General features: G+C 37.9%; 1 protein-coding gene across 1 annotated transcript; it reads right to left on the reverse strand.

Annotated features, from left to right (window-relative positions):
- Nucleotides 1–769: 769 nt before the first annotated feature.
- RRP7A (ribosomal RNA processing 7 homolog A) lies at nt 770–21,647 on the reverse strand. Its single transcript, XM_039335617.1, has 7 exons — nt 21,533–21,647; nt 16,597–16,739; nt 9,347–9,472; nt 8,508–8,631; nt 5,751–5,848; nt 4,947–5,145; nt 770–1,584 (listed from the first exon to the last, which is right to left on the reverse strand). The coding sequence occupies exons 1-7, from the start codon at nt 21,594–21,596 to the stop codon at nt 1,499–1,501; spliced, it is 840 nt and encodes a 279-aa protein (XP_039191551.1). The 5' UTR covers nt 21,597–21,647; the 3' UTR covers nt 770–1,498.
- Between the last annotated feature and the right edge of the window lie 1,615 nt (nt 21,648–23,262).

The following is a 23,262-nucleotide window of genomic DNA, read 5'->3' on the forward strand; positions in this document are numbered from 1 at the left end:
TAGGACTGCTGCAGCCAGGCTTACCATGCCCCAACACCTTGCTTGGCAACTGGTTCATATTTATGACTGTTGCTGTGTCCCATGGTCATGTGATTACTTTTTGTGACCTTCTGACAAGCAAAGTCAATGGGGAAGCCAGATTCACTTAACAACCAAATTACTGACTTATCAATTGCAGTTTTTCACTTAACAAGTAAAGCAAGAAAAGTCGTAAAATGGGGCAAACTTCATTTAACAAATGTCTCACTTAACAACTGAAATTTTGTCCGTAGGTCGAGGACTACCTGTATATTCCAACCTTTCCAGTTTGGCGGACCAGTGGGGGGAAGAGGGGATGGTTCTGTGTGAGTGGCAGGCGTGCAGCTCCATTTGTACAAGTGAGGGCGCGCGCCTACTGTTCCTGCAAGTGAAGCTTTGCAAGTGTGCCCACCTGCCCGCTGCTCATGCAAGTGGAGCTGCGTGCATGCGTGCACTCAATCGCCCCTTGCATGGCCCGGTTCAGAAAGGGCCACAGCCTGGTAATGGCCTGGTAATGAGCCATACCCTGAGGGGTGGGGACATTCCATTCTACTGAGAAGGCACCAATAAACCTAGAAAAGAGATATGTTACTGAAGATTTAACATAAATGAGCAGAAATGGAAATACTAGCAGCACAACAAAACAGGTTTGACCAAATTTAAACCAGAATGGATTCCATAGATATTGCAAATTATATCATAAGATAAATTTAAGCATTTAATGTGTGGTGTTTAAGAATAAGAAAATGACTAAGGAACTAAAAATATAATTTATTTATTTTTAATAAATATTGTACATCAGTTAGAGAACAACTAAAAGGAGAGATTAAAAACTAAATATTTACCTATAATGTTTTTAGTAATTTTTCTCCATTTTTATCTTTAAACAACAGAACAGTGAAGATTTTAGCATTCAGCTCAGAGATTCAATAATATTTTTTACATTATTTTCTTCATTGTTAAAAAATAATGCATTTTGGCTTTTAATTTCTCATCACTGATATATTGTGTATCAACTGCACAATGTTTGGAACTTCTTTATCCATTTACTGGTATAATATCTTAGTATTTTTAAAAAATTTAGTTTCTTCTTTTATCTCTTTTTTTTAAAAATAAAAAACCTTGACATTTATCGTTTACAATAAAACAATTGGGGGGGGGGGTTTTGAACAGCTGCCCTTCATATTAAGTGTGCTAAAGCAATATACTGCAAAATGGTTCATTATAAAAATTATTTGAGAAGTCCTAGGTTCATGACGCTAGGAAGTCCTAGCATGGAATCAAGACGCAGTTTGTCAATAGAAATTCTTTGACATTGAATTATCAGCTTCATAGAGACTTAACAAGTGACTGCAGTTGGTACCTTTTATTCAGCAGCTGAGGCATGAGTTCAGCCAAAAGATCAGGGATGGTTTCTTAATGAAAAACTAATTTCTTAGTTTGGCTACTGTTGCCTGGGGACAGCTGCAACCTCTCCAAGTTAGTATGGGCGGAACTTCCGCTGTGCTTTCATGAGAGCAATTTTCTGCTTATCCTCTTCAAATTTCTTTCTTAGCTGGGCTATGTCTGAAAGAATCACAAAAGATATTAGATAGGAGAGGTGAGAATATTGTTCTTAAAGCATCTATGTTTTCAAACCTATTATCTGTGAGCAGGTAACTACTCAAAGTGATCCAAATTATTACTGAAAAATAAGAATGAGTAAGAAAAATGCTTCAACCTATTTGCCGTTATGTCACCAGACAACATAGAGAGAGTTAGTTAGAGAATATGAAAACATTTTTGTGCATTTAACAATCTTCCTATCCCATTCTGTCATATTTGATACTAACCATTGAGATTGAGTTCCATCTGTTTTTCAAGTGATCTACTGGGAATAATTTGTCCCCCTGGAAACAGCATTTTGATTGGGGAGAGAAAGAGCAAAATAAAAAAAGGATTGTTCCAGATCACATTTGATCTGGATTTATGGATATCCTCTGGCAAGTCTAGTCCCCTCAACAGTATATATCTCCCAACAGATATCTCCAAAGTAATGTGGCCCTTTGAAGAGTGCAGCATATTGCATAGAAAGAAAAATTTAAAACTCAACAATTTTAGCTTTAAGAAAAATATCTCCATGCCATATAATGAATTTTATTTTAGAGTCCAATATTTTTTTCTACTACACTTTATCTGCCAACTATAAAGGCTGTTGGGGGCTAGGATAAATACCTTCTGCCAAAGTAAACAAAGAAGTATCCAGTGATGCTGTCCTCAATGTTATTTATAGGACAGTAACTCTTATCACCTTAGATGGCTAGAAGTACCTAATTTTTAAGAGAAACTTACAAGAGCTAAACTGGATCTTAACTCTTTTTTGTCCAGTAATTAAAAAAAATGCTTTTATTCTGTGTAACGGGAAATTACCATTTGGAAATTACCTTGTGTTTTTTTTTAATTCTTTATCTCTGAGCACAGCAAAATGCCTTTAAGTCTTCTATTAAAAAGACTTGTGTGATATATAGCTTGAATCTGGAACCCAGTTTTATTTGCTTTTTTGTATTTCAATTTTTAGTAGCTTCTCTTTGGTAAACCCTTCCTATAACCAACTCTTCTATTTCTCATATATGAGAAATATACATACGTATGTATGTATGTATGTATGTATGTATGTATGTATGTATGTATGTATGATCAGTCTATAATTTTAATGGTAGGTTTATTTTAACAGTGAGAGACAGAACAACAACAAAATCCAGAAAAACATATTTCAAAAAAGTTATAAATTGATTTGCATTTTAATGAGTGAACTAAGTAATTGATCCCCTATCAATCAGCCAGATTTCTGGCTCCCAGATGTCTTTAATATAGGTAACAAGCTGAGATTAGGAACACTCTCTTAAAGGGAGTGCTCCTAATCTCAGCTTGTTACCTGTATAAAAGATACCTGTCCACAGAAGCAATCAATCATATTCCAAATTCTCCATCATGGCCAAGACCAAAGAGCTGTCCAAGGATGTCACAGACAAGATTCTAGACCTACACAAGACTATCGCCAAGCAGCTTGGTGAGAAGGTGACAACAGTTGGTGCGATTATTTGCAAATGGAGCAAACACAAAATAACTGTCAATCTCCCTCCATCTGGGGCTCCATGCAAGATCTCACCATGTGGAGTTTCAATAAGCATGAGAACGGTGACGAACCAGACCAGAACTACCCGGGAGGATCTTGTCAATGATTTCAAGGCAGCTGGGACTACAGTCACCAACAAAACAATTGGTAATACACTATGCTGTGAAGGACTGAAATCCTGCAATACCCGCAAGGTTCCCCTGCTCAAGAAAGCACATGTACAGGCCCATCTAAAGTTTGTCAATGAACATCTGATTCAGAGGAGAACTGGGTGAAGGTGTTTGGTTAGATGACACCAAAATCGAGCTCTTTGGCATCAACTCAACTTGCCGTGTTTGGAGAAGGAATGCTGCCTATGACCCCAAACATGGAGGTGGAAACATTATGCTTTGGGGGTGTTTTTCTGCTAAGGGGACAGGACAACTTCACCGCATCAAAGGGACAACAGATGGCGCCATGTACCAAATCTTGGGTGAGAACCTCCTTCTCTCAGCTAGGGTATTGAAAATGGGTTGTGGATTGATATTCCAGCATGGCAATGACCCAAAGCACATGGCCAAAGCAACAAAGGAGTGGCTTAAGAAGTACATTAAGGTACTGGAGTGGCCTAGCCAGTCTCCAGACCTTAATCTCATTAAAATCTGTGGAGGGAGCTGAAGGTTTGAGCTGCCAAACTTCTGCCTCGAAACCTTAATGACCTGGAGAGGATCTGCAAAGAGGAGTGGGGCAAAATCCTTCCTGAGATGTGTGCAAACCTGGTGGCCAACTACAAGAAACGTCTGACTTCTGTGATTGCCAACAAGGATTTTGCCATCAAGTATTAAGTCAGGTTTTGCGAAGAGGTCAAATACTTATTTCACTCATTAAAATGCAAATCAATTTATAATTTTTTGAAATGCGTTTTTCTGGATTTTTTTGTTGTTATTCTGTCTTTCACTGTTAAAATAAACCTAACATTAAAATTATAGACTGATCATTTATTTGTCAGTGGGCAAACGTACAAAATCAGCAGGAGATCAATTTTTTTTCCCTCATTGTTGCTCATAATCTTTCAAAATTTTAGTCATTATTAATGCTTATAGTGCTATTAGAGTAACTTGAATATTATTTTTTAAGAGATAATGGGGTTCCACACTGTCCATAATTTATTGACTTAAGAAGCAGAACAAATGAAAACAAACTCTCTGTTTCAATTTTCCTTCTCTAACTTCACCAAAACAACGTATGTTTTCACTGCATCATCACTGATCACCCAAATTTTTGAAAATGATATTAACAACTTTTAGTTGTTGTCCAGGTTGCCTACAAAGGGACTATGTTACCTAAACAACAGTCTGATGTTATCCAAACTATGCTCCTTTATAATTAGGAAATGTGCTATATCCTAGAGAGCTAGTTTAGTGTAGTGATCAAGATATCAGGCTGAAACTTGGGAGATTGAGTTCTATTCTTGCCTTAGAAACAGTATCTCAGCTTCAGGCCAGTCATTATCTCTTAGCCCTTGGAAGCAGGTAATGGCAAACCACTGCAGAAATCTCTGGTGTTATTACCAGATCAGGTAGCCTACATTCTATATCTGTGCATCTGAAGAATTTTGCTTGATCTGTTGAAATTTATAATATAACTTTCAGCCAATTTTTCTAATTAACAACATTATTTCAAATGTTATTTCTGTCTTATTGGATATTCCACCCCAATAGTTTTCTTCTGCAAATTTGATAAATATTCCTTACAACTGTTCATCCAAGTGATTAATAAAAAATGTTGCCTGAATTTTATGTATGAAACAGTTCATGAAAGGTAAAGAACTCACGTTCTTTCTTGGTTTCACGATGTTGCCAAGCATAGAAATTGAGCAGTTCCTTGCGTGCTCGCTTGCGTTTCTCTCTTTCTAGAGCCTGCAAATTGGCTGCTTCTGTCCATGGAAGGCCAGGCTTTCGGCCTTTCCTTGTCACTTTCACCCACCCTTCCTTATCAGGAATACCTTCTTCCCTTTCAGCTTTGGCTTCTTCCTGTTCCAGGAATGTGAAAGAAAAAAAATCTCAAGTTTGTATGAAAACAGTTTGATGTCATACTTGATTTCAAGAAGTGTTTACAATCCAGAAGGCCATTCTTAACTTGAAGAAATCCCAGTTTTGTGCAAAGTGAGCTTTCTTATAATAGGAGTTTTGTTCTCATGAAATGTGGATAATGTAATTGTCCAAATAACCACTTTTTAGACATGTGATACATGTTGGAGAGAAAAATGCCCTGGCCAAGTTCAGGATGGTGGACACAATGTGGTACAAAAACTATAGATAATGTATTGAAAAACCACTGTAATTTTTAGATTGAAGACATTTATATTATCACTTTACATCCCACTTTTGCTTTTCTCTTCTGCCTCTTTACATATTCTCAAATAAACTTTGTGAGATAATGTGCTCAGACAAATAATGACTAGTCCAAGATCACTCAATGAGCTTTCTGGCTGAGAAGAACTAAACTCCACCTACACATTTTAATCACTGCAGCACGCCAGCCATTACTAATCCTAACCCATTCCAGAGGAGGTGGATCAAGAACTTTGAGGACAGGCAATATTTCCCAACAACAATTATGTCCTTGGTTGCTTTACCTTTGCAATCTTTTGATCATAATTTTGCATGAAAGAGTCAACTTCTGTCTTCAGCTCAGCAGGATCCACAACTGAGGCTGCGTATCTAGCAATCCATTCTGAAAAGTTAGAACAAAGTAATCAGTAACTTTGTAGTGCAATTCTCAAGATATAAAAAGAGGGGAAAATCCTTTGAGAATCTGGAAATTTTTCTTCATCTATTCTGAACAAGATTCAGTGTTGTACGACAAACTGAACTACCGTGTTTCCCCGAAAGTATGACCTACCCTGAAAATAAAACCTAGCTTGCTTTTTTGGGGGGGGGGTGGACCTAATATAAGCCCTACCCCAAAAATAAGCCCTAGTTTTGGGGCAAGGTGCTTGCCTAAAAATCAAGGTAGGGCAGGGGTGGAGCTTACCATTGCATCCAGGTCTCCCATGGATCGAGACTTGCCTCGCTGGCCCACGTCTTCTGTGGCTGAAGGAGCAGCTTCATTCTGCGGCTGAGAATGGAGCTCCAGCCTGCATTTCGCAGTTAGAGACCTTGCTGGAAGGTCTCTGCAGCAGAGAGCCGAGCTACAGATTCAATCCACAGTTTGGTTCTCGGCTGTAGAGGCCTTCCGCAAAGGCCTCTGACTGCAAAATGCAGGCCGGAGCTCCATTCTCAGCTGCAGAATGAAGCTGCTCCTTCAGCCACAGAAGAAGTGGGCTGGCTGGATGGGGCTACTAGTGCTGTCAACACGAGGTGAGTGGAAAAGATTCCTCCCAAAAATAAGACCTGGGTCTTATTTTCAGGAAAACATGGTTTATCTAAGCATAAAGATTTATGTTTTATAATATTTTAATTACATCAAATAAACCAACAATATAAATACATTCACACACTCAATATGACAGCCAGTGGGGATATAGTGCTGTGAGGCTGGATTGCCTTTAGGGCAATCCAGGTCCTAATCCTCCTTTAGCTATAAATGCTGGCTTGGGACCAATTCATGCCTAACTCACAGGACTATTGTGAGAAAACAACAGGAAGGAGGAACATTATGCATGCTGCCTTGAGTGCTTGTACAAGAAGTTGAATAGAAATCTAACAAATAAATGTGATTTAAGATTACTAAAGATTAAAGAAAAAACATCTGGGCATTTATATCATAAGCAGCAACGCCAAAAAATGTTAATCAATTTGCCTTGCACTTTTATCATACACCTACACCCACAGAGAAGTTAATTCCAATATATAACAGCAATCCGCCATTGGAAATCAGTATTATACTGCCTGTGTTATATAGTAATTATTTTGGTCATTCCTGTTTGCAAAAAATTCCCAAACCTTAGTAAATTCTAAATACTGGGAAAATACCCTTGATATACAGTGAGAAATATTACATTATCAAATTATTAAATCCAAAATATGACAATAAGAGATGTCAAATCATGTGAGTCAGTCTATTGAACTGCATCTCCAATAGCAGGGCAATTGCAGTCAACTGTTATTAAATATTCTCTGAGATGTCCAGCTACATTAAATGAGAGCCTGCAGATAGAGACAAGTCTGAAGGGCTTGTTTAAACAGGGCAATGTTGAGGGACATGCAAATCTTGCGGAAATGGGGTTCCAGAAGGCAGGTTCACTTCCTGATAGGGTCCCACCAGATAGCACTGTTTAATTGATGGGACTCAGAGCATTGTAATTCTGTCAGCAAGAGGTAAGTGGTCTTTCAGACGACCAGACTCTAATGCTGGGGATAACCAGCACCTTGAATTACATCTGTAAACCTACTGATAGCCAATGCAGTTCATAGACCAACAGTATGTCATGGAAATAACAAGGAATGTCCATCACTGCCTGCAATACATTGTAGACCAAAATCAAAACCTCTAATTTTGACATAAATAAAACAAGTCTTAGGTAAGCTAAAATTTATTTGGATTTTCAGTTAGGAAAAATATGATTAAGAAGAACAATTTACACTATCAGGCCTCTTTATTTTTATTAATGTTACTTTAAGCAAAGATACTTGCTATTCAATAACTTCCTGTGTGTCAAGGCTATTCTTCAAGCTGTTTGTCTATTGGATTTAATTTTACCTGTTTTGTTTGTTTGATAAAGGCACTGCCTAACTCCAGATTGATACTGGGCAGCTCATAATGCAAGTATAATCTTATACCAGTAAACAGACAGTATATCTGGTAAACCCATAAACAGCACACAACCAACATGAACTACAATTATCCTAGCCCAGAGCTGGGAGAAGAGTCAGGTCTTTAAGACCCTCCAGAATGCTGTCAGGGTAGAGTCATCCAGATTCCAGGAAGACAACACATTCCAGGAAGGCAGGCACAGAGAAGGGATGGTACTTAAAGCCTGTTGATTCTGTCGAAGGGAACTAAGTAGTTCCTCCAGTGACCAGTCCCTATGCCATGAAGAGATTTATAGGCAGTAACCAGCATCTTCAACCATCCAGAATCATTAATTGAAAAAAACAAACAGCCTTTTAGCTAGCGTACATATTTTATTATATTTGCATTTCATTTTTCATTGCTCAGAACTCAAATCCTTTCTGTATTTCCATTACCTTTTTGATTTTCATTCTAAATGTTTTACCATAAATCAAATCAGGCAAAAAAAAAAAAAAAAAAATCAGAAGTCTGAAATCAAATGTGTGAAGAGAGTTCTGTCCAATATTTCTTAGTTTAGGGACTGAGTACAGCCCTAAATGTAGACTTCTGTATGCCAGGCTTGGAAAAGGAAAATGTGTAGCATTTGTGCTTAACTTACTGTGAATGCCAGTCTGCACAGGATGGCTCTCTGAAGATATTATATGGGGTCTTTGTAGTGATGAGGATTTGGCAGCCTGTACTCCAGCAGGTCTTTTGAATACCACATAAGCTACTTGGAATCCCTGTGAAGCAAGAAGCATTTTGTTTCAGGTTTCACTTACATGTGATCCAAAAACTAAGGGCGATAGCTGCCATAGAGATAGCTGCTCCAGCCTCATCCTGACTGTTCATACGCCATTATGATATTTTTTACAAACAAAATTCACATATATGTAAAGTACAAGTCAGCCCCTAGAATCAATGTCTATCTTGCCTGGGATTAGTTGCAGGTTGTTCTCTCACATATAGGTCTGGAAATACTTATGAACCCTGGTCTAACCTAGAACCCAGAGAAAAAAACTCAGCTAAATATGATATTGCACATTAGTTGTTAAAATAAGTCAGATCCAAAAATTGCCTGGTCCAAAACAAGGGCCTTGCCTCTGCCTCCTTTAAAGAATCAAGCAATCAGCCTTCAAAAAATATCTAGGATAATCCAGATTATAAAATGAGCACAGCCAAACGGAAGCAATCTAGAAAGGGACCCAATTCCTTTCAGCTAAAGCTACCACAACAGTGCATAGTAAGTTCGTCACTCTAAAGATCTTGATGCACAACATAAACACTACCTGATTATTTCATAAAGGAATCAAGAACAATGTGAGGGATAAGGCAATACTTGACCATCAAATGAAACATTTGCTTTGGTCTTTTTCAAAAGTGTTCATTTGTCCCTCTTAAAAAGGTAACACCACAGCTTCCTTCATCGTGCTATTTTCTTCCACATTCCCAATTTACCAAGAGTATCTTGTTATTGAAGAATTTGGTCCTGGGTGTTTCTGTCCCATCTCCTGGCTTTGGCCTTTCACACACCTCCACAGATTGTACAGGGCAAAAGCTGGAGAACAGCCTTGATAAACATTCCTAAAAGAAAAAAAAGGTTTCAGCATAATTCATGGCATAGTTAAAGAGTGGACATTTCTGAAAGATGAAATCGTTTCTTCTATTCTGCCCAACATTTTCAGCTATCTGTAGCAGGCAGGTTATTGCTCACATCTTTCTTCTCTTCAATCAGGGCTCATAGCTTGAGGACCAACTCATGAACGTGGCCTTTGAAAACCTTTGATATTGGTTCCAGAATCCTCTAAAAGTTTCCATGCTTATATAATTTTTAATGTGAGAGAAGGGGGAAATTATAAAATAAATGGCTAGATATATTACATATATTTAATTGTATTTATTTTTATTCCATTTATCCTGCTCACTATTTTTTATACCTTAATTTTTGGCCTCCAGCAACCAACATGTCATTCAAAAAGTCAGCATGGCGACTTCCGGTGGTCAGCGTCGATGATGGCGGCTACATTGTAGCCGTCCTCCTGGGACGGCGTCAGAACCGCGGAGCACAGCGTATACCAGCTGTCCCGCGGCTCGAAATCCCCCTCCCGGGCGAAAAGAGAGGGTAGAGAAGTACACGAATAGAGGTAGAGACTCTTAAACCCCCCAGGACTTTTCTTTTTGGGGGGTGAAAAGAGAGCTCCCTCGGAGTTCGTGTTATCTCCGCCTCCCAGCTGTTTTTGCTTCTTCGGAAGCAAAGCGAAACGCCACTACCATCTCCGCACCTAAAACGATCGGGTGAGTGACTTTTAAAGCGGACAGAGCCGGATAAAGGATTTTACTTACTGAGTTTTATTTGCTTTTTAGTTTATGTTGATTTCTTTTTCTTTTGTTCTTTGTCGGTTTGGAGAGTGAAAGTAAAATGGCGATTTGAAAGTGCCCTTTTTTTTTTTTTTCCGGAAAGAAGCAAGTTAAACGGAATGTAATGGACTATATAGCTCTTTCTCTTTTAAACTTTCTAAACTTTTTTTTGAAAGTGGTTTTGTGGTTTTAAAGTTTCTTTTGGACTCTCCTTTGCTCCTTTTTAATTTTTGAGGATTCTAGTATTTTTTTTTTTCAAGAAGGAAGAAAGAGGGAACAAGATCCTTTTAAAAAAATGGTTTCAAAGAGGCAAGCAGTTCCTACAGTTCCTAAGGTGGCTTCTTCTCCTGCAATCTTACCAGTACAACAACCTAAAGCTACACCACCATCTACTCCTTTGCCAGTATTATCTGTACAAGATATGAAAGATATAATGGGAAATGCTGTATCCCAAATCAGAGAGGAAATGAAGGAGCTTCTAGATCAGAACAAATCTGAAACTAAAGGGGAAATGAAGGAGCTTTTTGATCAGAACAAAATTCAAATTAGAGGAGAAATGAAGAACCTCTTAGAGCAGAATAATACTATTTTGAGGCAAGATATAGTTACGGCTCTATCAGGATTGGCCTCTGTGGTTGAGAAGCTTGATTCTAGAGTGGAAGAGGTCGCAGACAAAGTTGATATCCTGGAAGATAAATTTGAAGGTATGGAAAAAAAGATGGAAATTTCACAAGATGATATTGTTATGTCTCAGTATAGGGAAATGGAATATGCCCTAAGAATCAGGGGTTTGAAAGAGGATATGAATCAAGATTTGATAGAGATTGTGGTTAATGACCTTGCCATCATTTTGAATAGGGAGAAAGATGGATTACGTAGAGAAGTGGAAAAAATTTACAGAGTTAACTCCTGGGTCGCAAAACAGAAGAACTTACCAAGAGATGTTGTGATTTATTTTGCAAAGAGATCTCTGCGCAATGAAATCATACAAGCTTTTTACAATAAGAGGTTCCAGATTGTTGCTCAAGATGTTATCACTTTAAAGGAGATCCCATCTAAAATTTTAAGAAATAGAAAAGACTTTTCTTTTTTAGCCAATGAACTTAAAACAAGAATGATTCCATTCAGATGGGAGATTCCGATGGGTATTGTTTTGAGCCATGCGGGGACGCGTTACAGACTTAACACAGTCGCTAAAGCAAAGGAGTTTTATACTTCGGTCCTGGGAGCAGGCTCATCGTCATCTATGATGCAGAAAGTTCTGGATGCTAAAGAGGCAGAACAGCAGTCTGAAGGATTAGGTGTGATGGTTGCTGGAAAGTTACAGACGGAATGGTTGCGACAAACAGAGATCAAAGAGCAAAAAATGACCCGTGCAGCACATAGACGCAAGGAAAAGGAACAAAAAAAGAAAGAAGTTAAAGAATCTCTCCAAGAAAGTGCTTTGTTGCCGGTGGGAGGAGCAAGACCCAAGAGTTCTGCAACACATTCTTCAATGGCAGACCTTCAGGCAGTCTTCTCCAGGCTTCTGGTTAAGGGAGATGGTAAAGCTCCTGACTTGGAATGCTAACGGCCTTAACTCCCCGAATAAGAGAAAGAAAATCTTTCACTACTTAAAGCAACATAATAATGATATTATTTGTTTGCAGGAAACACATATTTTATTTAAAGATCAAAAATATTTAGTCAATTCTCGTTTGGGATCTCATTTTGTATCTTCAGCTCCTGGGAAAAAAGGGGGTGTAGTTATTTATGTTAAGCAAAACTTATCAGCCTGTTTGGTAGAATCTGATTCTCAAGGGAGATATGTTATGATTGAAGTTGGTTTATATGGTAAGAAAATACTTATAGTGGGACTATATGCACCAAACCAACAACAGGAACAATTTTATAGATTGTTGCATCAGAAATTAACTTTGTTGGATTATAGATCTGTGATATTAATGGGAGACTGGAATGGTGTCTTAGATATACAAAGAGATAAAAAAGGATCTTCCACTTTTTTTAAACAGGCTAAACTACCCAAAGCTTTTTTTGACTTGAAAGAGGACTGGGAGCTGCGAGACTACTGGTGTGAACGCAACCAGGAGGAGAGAGACTTTACTTTTTTTTCAGATAGACATCAATCCTTTTCAAGAATTGACTTTTTTTTTATTACAACTGATTTATATTTTAGGGTAAAGAATGTAAAAAATTTTCCTAGGATGTTGACAGATCACAGTCCAGTCTGGATGGAGTTGGTTGATGAAAAAGAGGAGAGGAGATCGTGGAGGATGAATGAGAATTTATTTAGACAAGAAAAGAATATTCAAAAATTAAAAGAACATCTAAAGGATTATTTTGTTTTAAATATGCATAAAGGAACTTCAATGTCAATGGTATGGGATGCAGGTAAAGCCTTCATGCGTGGGATTTTGATACAAATGAATAGTGCGCAGAGACAAAAGCAGATTCAGAAACGTAAGGATTTGGAAGATGAGATTAAATTAAAAGAAAAATCTTTGATTCTAAATCCCACAGACGAAAAGGTTAAAGAATCTATAAAATTGCTCAAAACACAATTTAATATGTTGATGGCTGATCAAACCGCAACTAACTTATTGTACATGAAACAAAATACATTTTGTAATGCCAACAAACCAGGGAGATGGTTGGCTTATCAATTGAGAAAGAAACAGAGACAGAGAATTACAGATAAAATAAATTATAAAGGTAAATTGGTGTACCAGAAGGAGTTGATCAAGAAATCTTTTTTAGATTATTATCAAAAACTATATAAGAGTACTAATGTACAAATTTTAGATATAAATAATTATTTAAGTGAAGCCAACTTTCCCAAATTAACAGAAGATTAGAAACTAGAAATTAATGGTTTAATTACCACTGAGGAAATTGTGACAGTGATTAAGGAATTAAAATTAGGTAAAGCACCGGGTACGGATGGCTTGACATCTATTTATTACAAAACTTTGTTAGAAGAGATGATTCAACCTTTATGTGAGCTTTTTAATAATATATTACAGGGTTTAGAGATTCCTCCGTCATGGGGCAGAGCTTTCATATCTTTAATTCCAAAAGAAGATCAAGATCTTACTTTACCAAAGAATTATAGACCTATATCTCTTTTAAATGTAGATTATAAGATTTTTGCAAAAATCTTAGCCAATAGGCTTATGAGGGTTTTCCACCAGCTTATACATAAGGACCAAACGGGTTTTATAACTGGCAGGTATATGAAGAATAACGTTAGACAAATTATTAACTTACTAGAATACTTAGATAAGAATAACCAAGTCTCCGCAGGACTGATATTTTTAGACGCTGAAAAAGCCTTTGACCAATTGAATTGGCAGTTTATGTTAAGATTAATTGAGGAGATGAATTTTGGAGAAAAATTTTTACAAGCTCTTGGTGCTATATATCAAAAACAAATGGCACAACTTATAGTTAACGGGGGCTTGTCAGAGGTTTTCACAATAGAAAAAGGGACAAGACAGGGATGTCCGTTGTCACCACTACTGTTTGTTTTAACTTTGGAAATTCTGCTGATTAAAGTTCGAGAATCCCAGGAAATAAAAGGAATAGAAGTTAATAAAAAAGAATATAAACTAAGAGCTTTTGCAGATGACGTGTGGTTACCTTGTCTCAACCTACCTATTCTGTAGTAGAGTTGTTACAATTGATTTACCAATATGGACGGGTTTCGGGATTTAAAATTAATAATAATAAGACTAAAATATTATCCAAAAATATGACTAATTTGGATAAGCAGACTTTGGTTAACTTGACAGATTTTGAAGTTGTTGATAAGATAAAATATTTGGGGGTCACTTTATCTGTTTCTAACGCAAAGTTGTATAAAAATAATTATGAAAGGTTGTGGGTCAGGGTACAAAGAGACTTGAAAAATTGGGAGAAGTTGCAATTATCCCTTATGGGAAGAATTGCGGTGATTAAAATGAATGTCCTGCCAAAGTTTCTCTTTTTATTTCAAATGATACCTATCCTAAAGAATGAGGTTAACTTAAATGAATGGCAGAAAGGTATCAATAAATTTATTTGGGCAGGGAAAAAACCAAGAGTAAAGCTTAAAATTATGCAAGATATTCGTGAGAGAGGTGGACTCAAGGTACCGAATTTGAAATTGTATTATGATGCTGTGGCTTTAACATTACTTAGTGACTGGGTTAATTTAACAAATGTAGAAATACTCCACTTGGAGGGTTGGGATTTACTTTTTGGATGGCATGCCTATTTAATTTTTAATAAAAAAGTTGACCGGGTTTTTAAATCTCATATTATAAGGATTTCTTTACTTCGGGTTTGGAGGAAATATTATAAAAGTGATTTTAAAATACCATTATGGGCTATACCTTGGCATGCGATAGAGGGGATAAGGAGAGGAGTTAAGATGGATAGTGTTTCTTATGCACAATTACTCAGATGGGATGGTAAAAATTGGCACTTAAAATCTTTGGAAGATTTAGCACATGAAAATATTACATATTCATGGTTTCAGTATAGACAAATAGTGGATAGATGGAAGATAGATCGTAATATGGGTTTGCTTAGAGAAGATGAAAATCTTTTTAAACAAGTAAAAGACCAAAGACGAACTCATATTAAGAGAATCTATGGGGTGCTAGTAGAACTGGATTCAGAACCAGAACTAATTAAAGAATGTATGATTAAATGGGCACAAAATTTTGGTGAACCAGTTCTACTAGACACTTGGGAAACCATCTGGGTGAGGAATGTTAAATTTCCACAAGCCCAGAACTTAAAGGAGAATTTTTATAAAATGTTTTATAGATGGCACCTTGATCCACAAAAAATGTCTCGTATGTATCCTGACTTACAGCCTAAATGTTGGAGATGTGGTTGTTTGGATGCTACTTATTATCATATTTGGTGGTCGTGTAAAAATATAAAAGCTTTTTGGATTAAGATATGGTGGAATATTCAAAGAATTTTTAGAAGGAGGGTAAAATTTACCCCACAATTGTTTTTGTTGGGTATTGTTACTGATTGTGATGTTAAGGAGGTTATACTAATGTTAAATTTAATCACAGCCGCAAGGTTGTTAGTAGGGCAATACTGGAAGAAGGAATCTTTGCCTACCTTGTAAGAATGGTTTTTAAAAGTTTCTTATTTGGCGGAAATGGCAAAGATTTCGGCTTTTTTAAAGGATCAATCGGAAGAGAATTTTTTTGCAGTATGGGAAAAATGGATAGATTTTATACAACATAAGTTGGATATAAAAAAATATTACTTAGTTTTTCAATAACCTATATATAAATTTTAATATTTTATAGATTGTATTTTTTTTTCTCTTCTCTTTCCTTATATTTTTTATTTTTATCTCATCTTATTTTACTTCTTTTATATATATATATATATATATATATCTTTTCTTCTTTCTTTTCTCTTTTATTCTCTTTCTTTTTAAGTAATTTTTTTCTCTTTTTTTTAATATCTATGTTTTGTTTTTTTTACATATATATTATTGTTAATTATTTTATAAGCTTAGGTAATGTATTTAGATATATTAATGGTTTATATTTTTTTAATTTTTTTTAAAGATTTTTAGAAATTTTAATCAAGCCTATATTCAGCTCTGGGAAGGTGGGGGGGATGGACTGGGAGGGTTGGGGTGGTTGGGTAGGGTTGTTTTTTGTTTTTTATTTTTTTTTTCTCCTTATTTGTAAAAACTTTTAAAATTTTCAATTAAAAAAAAAAAAGTCAGCATGGCCCCCTGAAAACGGTGTATTCTTTCTTAAGAGCTCTTACATTCTGTACCTTTCTTCTGGAGTCTTAGCATACTGCACCTTTCTTTTGGCAGTAAGCCTGATCACAATTATGAGGTAGAATTAACTCTGTCTTTCATGGATAGGAGGCAGGGAAGAGCAAAAGAGGCCTATGTATTCCTTTAACTATACTACTTCTTTATTTGCTCAATTTTTTTTTAAAAAAGTAAACTTTCTCTTAGCAAAGCTTTCTTCATATTTTAGTTGGACATTCAGCCCAACCAATGCTGCAAATATTTAGAATCAGTTGTTCCATACTTGATGTTCTCAATGTTAATATCTGAGCTATGGAAATGTGGGCACCAAGTTAGAGGGACTTTGTTAGGCAGAAGTTCAGATAGATTAAAATAAGATCAATTAACAGAATGAAAAAGATAACAAATTTTCATTAGCAGAATTATATTCCAATCAGAATGTTATTCATAAAAATCCAATATTATCTTCTCAAAGTTATCTTGTTACTGACATTTGTAATATCTCTGTTCTGAATGTCAAAATCCCCATAGTTTATATAATCTTCCTCTCCTTCCCCAAATAACTCACCTCTGTACAATATGGAGGAATATTTAGGACAAAAAGTGTTCGGTTTTGAGGCCTCTTGGGATCTCTGCCCTCTCTGACTTTGTGTTCTTTCACATAGAGATAATGAGGTGACTGGTGCTTCTCAGAAAACTTGACTGGAATAGCTAAAAAGGAAGAAAAGCATTTTCTAATCAAGTCACTTCAGAGAACAAAAACTAATATTGGTGAACATTTCATAAATAAAAAAGCAATCATTGCAGGTGCTGTCACAATTATTTCAATAAATAGAATACTTTGCCCCTAAACAAAATTGGATCACAGTTTCTCTGCAACAGGTAGCAATCCTGAAAGACAGTCTAAGACAGCTTTTCCCAACCTAATGCCTTTCATATTGTTGAATTAGAGCCTTTCTCATCTTCAGGAAAAGAGTAGCATCCCACAAGTTTATTTGCACTAACAACTGTACTGATGAATGACTAAAGCAGCGGTTCTCAACCTGTGGGTCGTGACCCTTTTGGGGGTTGCACGAGCCTTTCACAGGGGTCGCCTAAGACCATCAGAAAACACATATTTCCGATGGTCTTAGGCAGGGCTTGTCAACTGCCTTCTCTCCCTCCCTTCCTCTGCTCCACCTCACTTGTTTGTGGAAAATATGCTGCTTGGCGGCAGTCTGCACGAACTCTACCAAATGTGCCCTGCAGGGGGTGCATGAAGAGTGCAGGCGCAGAGCAAGGCCCTGCCCTCCCCAGGGACTCATTGTGCAGCAACCGGATTGACTTCTCGTGCATGCAGGTCAGCGAAGGGGAGGCCGCCGCAGCGCCCAACTCCTGCGCCCATCAGCTGGCGACCCCTGAACTTGCGCTTCTCAGCCGGGAGGTCTGGCGATGGCCGCTGGTCTCCTTTGCCACCCCGCCCGTCCTCGACTCCTCCTCCACCCATTCATGTCAAGCCCGCCGGGGCTTGACAGGGAGAGAGGGAGGGAAGGAGGAAGGGACTCCTCCTCTCCTAAGCTTCAAAGCAGAATTGGCTTCCCAAGGGCGCCACAATCCTCACGAAAGCAAGGGGGGGGGAGAAGCAAAGGGGGCGAGAAAGCTCGTAGCGGGCTCGAAGCAGCACCTGTCAGCGTTGGTGATGAGAAATTCCCCACAAACCAGGGAAGAGGTGGAGAAAAGAAGCCCCCATTGGGAGGAAACCGCCACCTTCTTCTCCTTGGCTTTGCGCTCTTCTGTTTCTTGGCAGCCGGGCTGGCATGCCTCTCCTGGCTGGAACTTCCTTTCCTTCCCTCCCTCTTGGTCTCCTCCTCCTTCCCTCCCTCTCCCATTGTTCCTTCCTTCCTTTCTTCCTTCCTTCACCTCCCTCTTTGTCCCTCCTTCCCTCCCTCTTTCCCCTTCCGTCCTTCCTTCCTTCCCTCTTGTCCAGGATTGGGGCGAGCCTCTACAGCTGATCCACGCTTCTGCAGCTGTAGCTGCTCTCCTTGGCTCCTGCCCAGCAAACTTGCTCGAGCCAGCTAATTTAGCAGAAGCGTGAATCAGCTGTAGCCCGGCACTGATCCTGGAGCTTCTGCTAACTTAGCAAGCGGCATGTCTTTCAGCGAAGCTGAGCAAGTGAGCTGGGCGGAGCTCTCCTCTGTCTCTGCCAGTGCACAGGCGGGTCTGCCGGCAGTAAAGCCCCCAGCCACGCTGGCAGCCTATTTCCCTCCGCTTGTCCCTTCCTGGGCATGGAGGGGGGGAGGAAGGAAGGGACAAAGAGGGAGGGAAGTAAGGAACAATGAGAGAGGGAAGGAAGGGAGGAATAATGGAAGGGAGGGAAGGGAGGAAGGGACAAAGAGGGAAGGAAGGAAGGAAGGAAGGAAGGAAGGAAGGAAGGAAGGAAGGAAGGGACAAGGGGAGAGAGGGAGGGAAGGAGGAAGAGACTAAGAGGGAGGGGAAAGGAAGGAAAGAAGGAAGGGACAATGGGAGAGAGGGAAGGAAGGAGGAAGAGACTAAGCAGGAGGTGAAGAAAAGGAAGGAAGGAAGAAAGGGACAATGGGAGAGAAGGAGGAAGAGACTAAGGAGGGGGTGAAGGAAAGAAAGGAAAGAAGGAAGGAAGGGACAAGGGGAGGGAAGGAAGGCAGGCACCCATCCCAGTCCCATCCCAGAGACCCATGGATTCCCCCCCCCACAGGCACTGCAACCTGAGTGATCAGCTGGCCACGCCCCCTGGCCATTGATCACGTGACCCTGGGACACTGCAAACGTCATAAGTATGAATCAGTTGTCAAACATCCAAATGTAAATCACATGACCCTGGGATGCTGCAACAATCATAAATGTGAAAAATGATCATAATTCGCTTTTTCAGTGCTGTTGTAACTTCAAACAGTCACTAAGCGAATTGTTGTAAGTTGAGGACTACCTACTTTCCCATTTTTTCCTTTTTTTGGTCAAGTTTTTGATACCAGCTGGATGGGGGGTTGGGGGTCACAACATGAGGAACTGTATTAAAGGGTTGCGGCATTAGGAAGATTGAGAACCACTGGACTAAAGAATGGGGCAATGGTTATAATGCAGTATTGCAGGCTGACTCTGCCCACTGCCAGGAGTTTGATCCTGACCGGCTCAAGGTTGATTCATCCTTCCAAGGTTGGTAAAATCAGGATCCAGATTTTTGGTGGCAATATGCTGACTCTGCAAAACACTTAGAGAGGGCTGTAAAGCACTGTGAAATGGTATATGTGCTATTATTATTGCTAAATGCTTGAGATAGAGATAATGAGGTGACTGGTGCTTCTCAGAAAACTTGACTGGAATAGCTAAAAAGGAAGAAAAGCATTTGCTAATCAAGTAACTTGAGAGAAGAAAAACTAATATTGGCAAACATTTCATAAATGAAAAAACAATCATTTGTAAAGAAGAAAATGTTTTATTACTAGGTCTGTATGTAATTGTACAAAGTAAGATAGGTACAGGCTTATTTACTTATTTTTCTTTTGTGAAATATTTATTTTTGCATTTTACTGTTTGTTTGCTAAATCCTTTTAAGAGGATTGGACTGATTAAATAAGCATGTTCTGGAAAGAGACGGGCTCTCTCTTAACTAATAACACTTTTTCTTGAGAAATATTTTTAATTTCACTGACTCTTGATTAGATGGGGGGGGACTTCCTGAAGCAAGAGAAGCTCAAGCAGACTTTTCTCTCCATACAGAGAACATTAAAATTCAGAAATTGAAATGCACATAAATATATATGTAAGATCTGTCTCCACTTCTACAGATATATTTGCTGCATCTGTCCACCTTAATGTTCATGGACTCCAGACAACTGTAAACTATTTTTGCTGAACTGAGTGGAGTGAGGAATATGGATTACATGAATCTCTAATATTTCCTTTCCACTTTATGTCTATTTCTGTATAGGAAAATATTTAAATAGAAGCACTGCAAATAAATAAAATAAATGTTTAATCGAGCAAAACCTTTTTTTGTATCTATGTATCCAGAATGATTGAGTACATTAGAAGTTTACTAGCTGGAAACATGAATGCAGAAAATCTCACATTGTTGAGAACCTGTATAAATTGCAGTGAACACATATGCTAAATGAGGCAAAAATACACATTTGAAAATTGATCAAAGATTATTATTTTTTATAGGAAAAAGGAGTGAAACATTGCAAGTTATTAATAAATAATGAGAAACTAGAGTAAGTAGATGATTTTGGGTAAATCTGACAAAATGTTTACTAGCAGGAAAATACAGAAGTTTACAGACACACAAACACTGGCGAAAATTAATAGGCAATAAGTGTCTTTGCCAGGAATGGATGTTTTTTTGAAAGAGGTAACTATGGATATGTATAAAAGCAAATTTCTGCCCATTTTGCTACATATGTCAAATCTCAGTATACCATTAGAAATGTGAAAATAATACTGAATGAAGTGAGAATGGAATACTAAGAAATATTTATAGTTAAAACAAGACACAAAGTAAAACCTGGGTATTGAATGAACATCAATATAAATGTGAGTTACTCATGAGAAAAGTATGTTAAGTGGTTCGATCTTACAGAGAAAATGAAAGAAAACTGAATTCTGAAACAAATATATGAATGAGCAATGGCTAGATGACGGGGGAAGAAAAGAACAAGAACATGGTGATGGATAGAATTGATATCATTTTCAAAACAAGACAGACAAAAGAGGATGTATGATAGTTTTGGTGGAAACAGGAAGAATTGCAAGGATAGAAAGGCACTGGGAGCAGCATCTGCAGGATCCCATTTCACAATGGTGGTGTGAGGAAAATAGGAGGAAGGAGTATTATATATGTTTGCTGCCTCAAGTTACTTATAAAAAATAATAAAGGTGGTATAAAAATAATAAATATTGCACCACATCAGATATTTGGGCAACTAGGTAGTTTATGTGAAAAAAGGAATGGGATTTGCATCACAACACTACTCCATTGCTTTGGTCAGTCTGAACCCCTCTGCTCTCCTTGCAGATGTTGCTTGATTTAGTTATCTTTTTTATCTCCTGCTTCATTTTACTGATTTACTATTTCTTACATCTTTTTGCACTTTATATAATGCTGCTAAAAAGTGGAAGCATATTCTTTTGTGGATATTTATGTACATGTATGCATTTACTGAATACTCAGATCACGTGAATTTAGATTTCCCGTCTAAGCTACTTCGCAGAAAGGTCAATTTATTGAATTACTGCCTCCATTATCTCTTCCTGCAGAAAACCAGTTTCCAACTACAAGAAGAAGCGCAGCACTCTATTGACTTATTTGCAGGCACTTTGCATCTATATATAAATTATATATATATGCCCCATTAGCGAAAGAAACAAAAGGAGTATCAGCACATTGTCAAAACGAGATCGGAGGCCATTGAAACCGTAAAGCAACCGAGAGCAGCTTCAGCATTAACAGAGATTTCTTTCTTCATCTCCCAGCCCTATTTTCTACTCACCTGTATATCCCAGGGTGGCAACAGCTTCTCCGTTTTTCACACACTTCGAGCCGGAGGTCGCCATTTTGGCTCGGAGGAAATTGCGTTATCTTTCACAACTGCTGAGTATCGCGAGGTTTCTTGGGACCAATCGCTTTCCCGGGAAAATCAAAGGGTTGTTTCGTGCCTGCATCTGTGCAGCCTTCGGAGGGTGGGGGTGTTTTTGTCAAACGCGTCTGTTTGCCCGGAACGAAGTCCCACAAGCCAGGAGGGGTTTTATTTCCGAAAACTCAGCCCTATGCGTGTGCCTGAGTTGGGTTAGCCCTGTACCGCCCTGTTGTCTTTTTTTTTTTTTTAAGAAGGTTTTAGGATTGTGATGAGATAGAGGCAAGTGACATATGCTTTGCCAAGCCCCCTTTTCAAAGCCTGTTTTCACATTCATGAAATCTTCGTAATCGGCGAGGAAAGGGGAGATTCTGGAAATAGAAAAGCTCCGAGGCAAAAACCACACGGGAAATTAGTTTCCAGGGTTAATTTTGGAGCTGAAAATTTCTAGTGTAGTGTCCAATATTACATCGTTTTTAAAAGCATCGTAGGAAGCCTTCCATGTGTGTGAAGCATTCACAGAGGAATCTTTCGGTTTGATAGGACGGGTATATCAGCATATGGAAGATTTTCCTTTCAAAATGAGGACAATTTCTTGACAATAATATGGAAGGGACTTGCTGTTTTTTCGGCTGACTTCCCGATGTACTCACGAATCATAGGATTTCTGATGAGTCTGATCCCTGATCAACTTAAATCATGGTTGGCTAGGAGCTTCCAGCTAATTGGGGTAAAAATGAGCCAATATCCTCAGTTTAAACAAAGTTTGAATTGTAATGGAATTGTAAATTCGTTTTGTAATGGAAAAAGTTAAACATATATTCAGGGTATAGCTCATGTAGTTATTTTAATCACCATTATTCTGATTTCTCAAACAACTCCCATCAAAATTTTCCTGAATATGAAAAGCAATATCTAAGGGTGAAGTTGATTTGCAAATTTAAAGTAAAAATCCTCTAAAAGAGTTCCTCATCCATAGGAGAGTACTGAACAAACCCACATCCTTAAGTAGACTTAGGCTATCAGCTATTGTTTAGAGGCACACCCAAAATCAAATATTACAAATTTCATGTTTTGCATCTTTAAAAAAAGTAGAATATTCTCTGTATAACAAGTACAGTATTTATTCAGAAACATATTACATCATGTCCTCTGGTTAACCTTCTCTGTAACCAACCCCACTGCTGTTAGTGAAGGACACACACAAGGAATTGCATTTCTGCACAAAAAATACCTATTTGTTCAAAAGTACATTTCCCCAGTAAGAGTAAAATTAGTAATCCAGATTAGCAAATTCCATAGGGAACAATGATTCATATCCTGAAGTGATACAATTTGACTGCCACATCCTTGTGAAATTAGACCCAGACACTACAGAATGAAGAACAATTACTGAGCATCAGGCTTACAGTGGAATAAGCTATTATTAAAGGATTTTAGCACACATGGAAATGTTTAAATCTTGCAGTTGAGAGAACAAAAATTCAATGTCTAAGGAGTTATCCAGTGCTATTTCATTGTGTTATCATGGTGGTTTTTTTAAAAGATTTTTTAAAAAATCTTTTAGCAAAAATTTGTACATCAGGTAAAATTGCACATGGACATAAAATACATCTTTCTTAGTTTTAAATAACTTCTTTCACTGC

The sequence above is a fragment of the Crotalus tigris genome, unplaced genomic scaffold, assembly GCF_016545835.1.
Source record: "Crotalus tigris isolate CLP2741 ecotype Arizona unplaced genomic scaffold, ASM1654583v1 scf7180000017644.4837335, whole genome shotgun sequence".
NCBI classification, from domain to species: domain Eukaryota; kingdom Metazoa; phylum Chordata; class Lepidosauria; order Squamata; family Viperidae; genus Crotalus; species Crotalus tigris.